Genomic DNA, 8,481 nt, shown 5'->3' with positions numbered 1-8,481 from the left:
TTCATCTAAATTTCCTATTTCCTTGGGCATAGTAAGTTGACAAAAAATTGGGATTTCACATCCTTCTAATGACATCTGGAACCAGCTAAAGATGAGTAACTTGAAGTACGACAAGGGCTGATTGCATTGCTAATCATTATAATTGAATATTTCACACAATTTGCTCAGTAAAACACTACAATTTTTTACGAAAAATGGAAAGTAAATAAGAACTCGGGACCATGTAATAAATTAACGTTAAGCAGAAGTACAAACCTATGACATATAACAGACATGGAACACTAGATTTAAGGGTTGATAAGTCAGCTCAACCAGCAAGCTGACTATATCATTCTAATAACTTTGATTATTTATTGGTATGGCAATCATTACAACAGACCAACATTACCAATGCTATATGTACATAGGTGTGTAGATAGTATGGTTTTAATCAACTCAACTCATCTGAACGTGAAACAGTCAAGCAGAGACCCCGGGCAGGTCAACAGAGTGCAGATGAGGGAACATAAAACAGTCAGGTAGTGAATTCTGGCAGGTCAGTGGAGTTCAGATGAGAGGAACATGTGATCTAAAATTCTAAGTCAAAACAGACATGAGAAATCAAAATATGAGTAAATATAAATACACTGCAACACACAACTCTTTCCAATAAGTTGATAATGTCTCCATTTACACTGAAGGGCAATTGTAACAGCATGAAAAATGTCTAGTACGAAACAAACAAAACAAAACCAACCGATTTCCCTTACACTAATGAATCTCTCCTGAGCAAATTATAAATCCATTTTAATATTTTATCACACAATACGATGTACATCAGTGTGAATATAATTACAGTAAATGGAATGCAACATCACAGAGTCAATAGAGTCTGTACAGCACACCATTTTCAAGTTGTGATAATTATCTATCACAAGTAGATGGAACTCAAGCTGTTTCTAATGATATCTTACAACCCTTTATAACGACTTGAATTATTTCAATTGACCAGCAGTTCCATATATATTTACCTACTGTAGTTGTCCTATAACTGCATAAATGTATAGTCAAGCTGTCATTTTTGGGCTTCTAAAATCCAAAATATCAAAAATTCCATCACAACATATATTCTTTGAATCACCTTATTTCATAAATTTCACATTTCAATATACATAAATAGATCCACAGTGTGATCCAAATTACCATACATTTAATATATTATTTTCATTATGTTTTGTAGGCAGACAATTTACTGATAAAATCACAGCACTGTAGGTTGATATTTAAGAAAGTAAATAAGGGTTTTGACAAACATGAACTGCAGTTATACACCTGTAAATACATGTAGCATACATGTAACATGTACATGAGAATGGTTTTATTATAGGTAAATAATTAAAACACCCAAATATGATGGTAAATATTCACCATAAAAGTCCATTCTAATATATAAAGAAGATCTGTTTGATAATAATCAGTACAGTTCATACTAACACATTACAACACGACAACTGATGAGTAAGTCACGAAGTATTTCATTTTTCTTTCATAATTGTGTAAAACGAAATCAATAAAAAACCAATGTTTTCATTAAAATGACACTGATAGCTGATGACTGGATATGATGTAACATTGTAACAACAGCACAAACAACATCTTTTCTTTCCATCTGAAAAAATTTAAATACATACCGGTAGTCAATGAAATATGTATGATATTCTATGAAATATTTCTGTAGAAAATATAAAATTTTTTGTGTTGGATTTGGTGTAATTGGTGTTAGGTTGTATGGGTAGGGGACAATGAAATTTGAACAAGTCCACCACATATACATACACATATTAGAGTCTTGGTTTGTCATAGAATATTGTGCTGTGATGCATTCGTCCACTTTCCTGGCTGAAGTTATTAAAGAAAAGTTTTTCTAGTGCTATCTCATTTAAATATTTGTAAAGTGTCTCCTCAAAAGCAACAAGGAGATACCACACTAGGAAAATTACAACCAGTACAGGAATATGTTATAACTATCAAATAATTATACATATATTGGGGATTTTCTGCACAAGACGTGAACTTCTGCAGAGACGAGACAAACAGGATTTGTCTCCCTTCTATTTTTAACACTGGTGAATGATCCAATTGCATTTTTCTAAAACCTATCAACCCCATAGAGGTACTGCGAATACCTTGAATGATTTTTGATAATTGCTGATAATGTGGTATTTTTGTTATTGTTTAAATGGTTTACTTAATGTTAATTAATTAATTATGCCATTTAAAACAGAAATCTTTCAGGGGAAGCAGAGTTCAACATCTATGTAGATATGGCACAGGATGAAAATCCCTCTGTTCTCCAAACAGGCACGAGTACTTTATAATCATGCTGTATACTGCAGGCAAAAAAAAAAAGACATAATCATATGTAAAATAAACATCATCTCAAGAATACACGCTTACATGTACCACTCAAACATGTACAGTAAAAAGGAAATGAAACCAAAATTGCACCATATATAGACATGAAATAGATAATAAATCTCAACATATATTTCTCAAAAGTCTACTTTTTTCTATCTATATAATGATTAGAATTTCTACATGTTTATTTCAAAACAATGCATCATTATCTATGCATACTTTGATCAGGCATCAAGGATAAATGTTCATTAATATACATATTTAATAATAAGTTGTAGTATATCACATTATACATTCACGGTAAATAACTTCTTTTATAACAATGTTAATTCTATGCCAGAGCCAATATACCTGGCCATTCATACTATTAGTATTGTTTGGCTTGGATTTAAATATGGTACATCTTGCTTGTATCACGAATGTAAATTTCAGAACCTGAAGAAACAGAGGTAAAGTTTTAAAAAAGGATGCAAAATGATAAGCTGTAGTTAGCTTTAAACCTAAAGGATACTGATTTAGCAATTCGGAATGAAATGGACTAGAATGTATGAAAAGCCATGGCCCATGATACTGTAACTGACCATCAGTTGCTGCTGTAAACATATAGAACACTTATCAGATATCACTTTTTCCATCAAATATTAAATACACATACAGTGCTGATCAAAGGTATTAGAGACTGTAGCATCAGTAATTTACTGACAATTGTAAGGTTACGAAATCTACCAGACTTCAAGGAGTCCAAGAACCTAGAAGCGCCGATTCAAAAGAAAACATCAAATACTGCATAAGATAAATCACTCTGCAGACAAACTGATATAATGAATATTATTTTTTCTATTATTTCAATGCCAAGCATAATAAATTCACTTCCTATTAAGTTTGAGTCAATGAACACGGTATTTTTTGACAATGAACAAACACTTTGTTCTATTATATGAAAATCTCACTAAACAAAAGGTGGTATACAGTCATTTTGAGAAAAAGATTTCATTACTATTTATTGAAAAATAATCAATATACAGATATCAAAAACACAACAATTAAATAAACAACAATCTGTTCGTAAACCTTACATATTTTATGTGCCATGGAATCTGATGTCTTTTCACCGATTTGAACTATAAATGAAATGATTCCGACAAAACAGAAAGTATAACTGGTAATTCAACAACAATGTCTTATGCATTGATGTAGTCTTAAAACTAACCAAACCATAATCAGGATGTTGAATTACCTCATATTGCCTAGGAATTTAATGCCTTCAAAGAGAAAATAAAATTTGTTAGAATCTAAAACAATTCCTATGTATAATAACATTCCATTTCATGAAGGTTCCAGGTGATTTTCAGCCATGTTTGAAAATTTTTCAGTTAATTTTTTTCCAGCTTTGCTTGTATCTAGTATCACAGACAACAAATATTTAAAACAATTTGCAAGAACCTATCTTTACATGAAAAATTGTTTCAAATTCTTCACTCTGCTGCAACTTAACAAATAAAAAATAACTCAACTTAAGAGAAAAATGATCTAATAATTTAAATCATTAAGGCCAACGAAGAAAATACAAACCATTAATTCTCATCCAAGACACAATTTAATATAAATTTAACTTCTATAAAGCCTCATTTCTCTAATTTCTGTTGTGAGAAATTTCCTGTTACAACCAATTAAGATAACTTTCAGATAAAATGCTTCCTTCCATGGCAAAAGGTAAGGTATGTAGAGAAAACATGAAAGAGTATAGTCATGAAGACATTTTGTCACTCATAATTCTTTTTGTGTCATAGTTTTTACAAAGTAAAAGTCACAATAAAACGACATTTTACAGATTCTAAAATGAGGACAATAATGTTTAGTCCATAATTGCTTGGACTATCCCTAAATAAGATGACAATCACCAAAATTTTAGAAAATCATTACAGGAATATCTCGAAATAAGATTTACATGTTCAGAACAATGTACAACTGAATTAATATAAATAATTGTGACATTAAGGCATGTAGCACACTATAACTATATGACTTTGTAGATGAAAGTAACTAAAAAGATCCCTGTACTGTAAGCTTTACACATCTAACCCACATTAACAGATTTTGCCTTTTACTGTACCCTGTCCTATCCTACCTAACCAAATAGATTAATGGCTTTTACAAAATATACATCTGTATCTTTGTAATCATTCTTAGTACAGATGATTTCAATAAATAAATGGTATACATGCTCTATGTCCTGTTGGAAGTCAGCTATGATGTGATAAAATTTATCTTAGTGAGGATAAATGGTCTGAATATTCAAAAAACAGCTTCCAGGGCTGTAAATCTCAGAATTTGAGAACAAACAATATCTGCAGTGCTGATCTGTGTTCCTTCTCAAACTTTTTGAAAGGCTTCAAAGAGGCTACCATGTACTTGCTGATAATTCTGAATTGAAGGCCATGCAAATTCAATCTCCAGGATCTGGTCACTAGATATCTAAACAGATATATAAATAAAACCTAATTTCATCAGAAGTAGCACTTTCCTGAAGTCATAGAGAACTGGAGATTCGTGCATTCAATACTTGATTGCGGACTACCAGCAATTTTTAACAAGCACATGTGACACATAATTTCTAATCCACATCACACTACTACGCGCTATCAAATTTCACAAGTGTCTCTTCCAGTTGCTGTGTTATCTGAAAAAAGACATTAATTTATATCATAATCTTTAGATCAACGGTAAACTAGAAACTTAAATACAAATAGGCAGATCTTTATCATTTGAAAAAAAAATCAGTCATTTTAAATTAAGAAAACGCCTATGAAACCTTCGTCTCATGATAATATCAAGTAAATGCTTCACGTTACCTTTATAATATTAAAGTCATCATGACATTTGTTACAGACAGAAAACCTCAATCAAACAATTTACTCACTTTTTTATAAAAAGTTATTTGTTCCATCAGGTATTTTTTCATCATGACTTTGAAGTCTTGTACCCGCTCCTTTTGGAAATGTGACATCTGGGCCATTGTACCGTAGGTGATGATATCAGCCTTGTTCACCACTTTTTGTACATCACTTTCTGACATTTTACCTTCCTTCTGTTCATTCATACATTCCTTTGCTCGTCCCACAGCACCCTGTACCAATTACAAGTCATGAGCTTATGTACTTCAATTCATGGTGTATCAAGCTAGTGGGCAATCATTTTTGAAAATATTGAGAGTATTTTTTTTTGACAAATAATTTCATTATACGATAAATATCACTTTATTAACTGTACAATAATGTCCCATTACCTTCACTAAATAAAGTGTCCATTCAGGAATTTAGTTTAAGGAATAGTTTTTGTTCAGAAGCTATAAATGGATGTAATTATCCTGAGATCTTTTGCATATAAGTCAACTGGACTCTTTTTTTTTTGACAAATTGTAGGTATGAGAACTGCCACTGAATAATTATCTGGACAGAATCATTGTTTACAAGTTGTAGGTATGAGAACTGCCACTGAATAATTATCTGGACAGAATCATTGTTTACAAGTTGTAGGTATGAGAACTGCCACTGAATAATTGACTGGACAGAATCGTTGTTTACAAGTTGTAGGTACGAGAACTGCAGCTCCAAAGTTTTCTGGATCAATAATTTGTTGAGAAGCTGTATGTATGAGAACTGCTGTGACTAGTGAAGCTATGTGTCTACCTCGTGTATCTTTAGGTTGTCAGGGTAGGTGCTGAGTATCCCCTTGTATTCGTACAGAACGTCTAACATAGGATCGAGGTCTACCTTAGGCTGAAAATAACATGACATCAAATCAATTAAAACAAACAAACGTGTTTCACTTAAACTTTTTTAACATTACTCAGTCAATGTTAGAAGTACCAAGTAACAAAGGCCACATAGTCATATAGACAAACTTCTGAATTTTCCAGGAAACTTTTCAAACAACTGACTGCTTAGACAAATGGTGATTAAACAACATAACAATGGTTTACTGTACCTGTTTTTCAAACATCTCCCCTATCTGGTTGTATGTGTCACCCGTGTAGTCTATTGCTGCTGTCAATCCACCCGAAACTTTGAATTGCCAAAGTTAAATAATGTTATAAATACACAAAACACATAAATCTAATACACAATTATAATCTGAATTACAGTAATGTAGTTATCATGTATAACTTTAAAAAGCATCTGCAAACATTATTTGATGTTTTTACTTATACATATGATCTGAGGGACAATAGTTGCCATCCTATCAACATTTCAGTTTCCCATCTTTGAACCATCTTTCAGACAGTTAAAACTATGTATAATGAAGCTATCAAAGTATTATCAATTTAAAACGAAAAAGGGTACTTACAACTGGAGCTGTCTAGATTAAAGGTTACAGCTAAATTTTTAAATGAATAACCAATTTTCTGGTACTCCCGTTTGTAAGCTGAAAAAGAAGAATGCTTTGTCAATTTCAAATTAAATTCTGAAGGCTAAAATAGTTTACAAAATCTTGGAAATTAAGTTTTTAATATTTTTTTCATAACAATGAAAGACAAAATATCAAAATTTGTTTTAGAAATTTCAAAATCTATTCAAAGAGATATGAAAAATAAGGTAAACAAATCACAATTGACTATACTGCTGTTTTGACTACTTATGATAGATTAAATTCCCAACACATGATGAATGATCAGGACAAGTTCAATACTCACGGCCTAGATGTTTTTTTCTGTTATCACTCATCACATTTATCAGACCCTTTACATTGTCATCCATTCCTTTTACAAATTTACAAAATGTCTCCATCTTCTTGTCCCTGAAATGTATTAACCAAAAGATTTTATATATTCACTGAATCCACTGCCAGGTACAGAGAATGTCACACGTTGTCACATGCCTAACACCACTTGGTCATGTGATCATTTTGTGATTTCATCAAACTTCATTGTGATATTGTTATTTACAGAGCTTCATAAACTGAAATGAGGAGAGTAAAAAAACTAAATAAATTAATGCTAAATCTACTTACACATCTCTCATTTCCAGTTGAGCGACAGGCGTTCTCAGGAGGAAGAAAAACTTTCCAGCTGTGTATTCATCCTTTTCTGCCTTCCTCTTGCCCTCTTTCCACTTCTGCAGTGACCAATGATACACTCAGTAAGAGAAAACTCTACTCTGTACAGTGACCAGTGATACAATCAGTAAGAGAAAACTCTACTCTGTACAGTGACCAGTGATACAATCAGTAATAGAAACCTCTACTCTGTACAGTGACCAGTGATACAATCAGGGGAACACTCTGTACAGTGACCAGTGATACAATCAGGGGAATACTCTGTACAGTGACCAGTGATACAATCAGTAATAGAAACCACTACTCTGTACAGTGACCAGTGATACAATCAGGGGAATACTCTGTACAGTGACCAGTGATACAATCAGTAATAGAAACCTCTACTCTGTACAGTGACCAGTGATACAATCAGGGGAATACTCTGTACAGTGACCAGTGATACAATCAGTAATAGAAACCTCTACTCTGTACAGTGACCAGTGATACAATCAGGGGAACACTCTGTACAGTGACCAGTGATACAATCAGTAATAGAAACCTCTACTCTGTACAGTGACCAGTGATACAATCAGTAATAGAAACCACTACTCTGTACAGTGACCAGTGATACAATCAGGGGAATACTCTGTACAGTGACCAGTGATACAATCAGTAATAGAAACCTCTACTCTGTACAGTGACCAGTGATACAATCAGGGGAATACTCTGTACAGTGACCAGTGATACAATCAGTAATAGAAACCACTACTCTGTACAGTGACCAGTGATACAATCAGTAATAGAAACCTCTACTCTGTACAGTGACCAGTGATACAATCAGGGGAACACTCTGTACAGTGACCAGTGATACAATCAGGGGAATACTCTGTACAGTGACCAGTGATACAATCAGTAAGAGAAAACTCTACTCTGTACAGTGACCAGTGATACAATCAGGGGAATACTCTGTACAGTGACCAGTGATACAATCAGGAAGAGAAAACTCTACTCTGTACAGTGACCAGTGATACAATCAGGGGAATACTCTGT

The 8,481-nt window shown here is 32.8% G+C and overlaps 1 protein-coding gene across 1 annotated transcript in view; it reads right to left on the bottom strand.

Moving 5' to 3' along the window:
* Positions 1-3,085: 3,085 nt before the first annotated feature.
* LOC132554766 (sorting nexin lst-4-like) overlaps positions 3,086-8,481 on the bottom strand; it is a 30,167-nt gene continuing 24,771 nt past the window's right edge. The window contains exons 10-16 of the mRNA XM_060219076.1: positions 7,408-7,511; positions 7,091-7,194; positions 6,745-6,822; positions 6,385-6,461; positions 6,087-6,176; positions 5,318-5,524; positions 3,086-5,077 (exon numbers count right to left, since the gene is read on the bottom strand). Coding sequence (XP_060075059.1) covers positions 5,030-5,077; positions 5,318-5,524; positions 6,087-6,176; positions 6,385-6,461; positions 6,745-6,822; positions 7,091-7,194; positions 7,408-7,511 — 708 coding nt within the window. The 3' untranslated portion in view covers positions 3,086-5,029. The remainder of the gene's footprint in view (positions 5,078-5,317; positions 5,525-6,086; positions 6,177-6,384; positions 6,462-6,744; positions 6,823-7,090; positions 7,195-7,407; positions 7,512-8,481) is intronic.

The sequence above is a fragment of the Ylistrum balloti genome, unplaced genomic scaffold, assembly GCF_031769215.1.
Source record: "Ylistrum balloti isolate Yb309-2 unplaced genomic scaffold, AGI_CSIRO_Ybal_v1 Utg370442, whole genome shotgun sequence".
Taxonomy (NCBI): Eukaryota; Metazoa; Mollusca; class Bivalvia; order Pectinida; family Pectinidae; genus Ylistrum; species Ylistrum balloti.
Note: the sequence above shows the minus strand (reverse complement) of the source record. Positions and strands in the feature narration are given on the sequence as shown.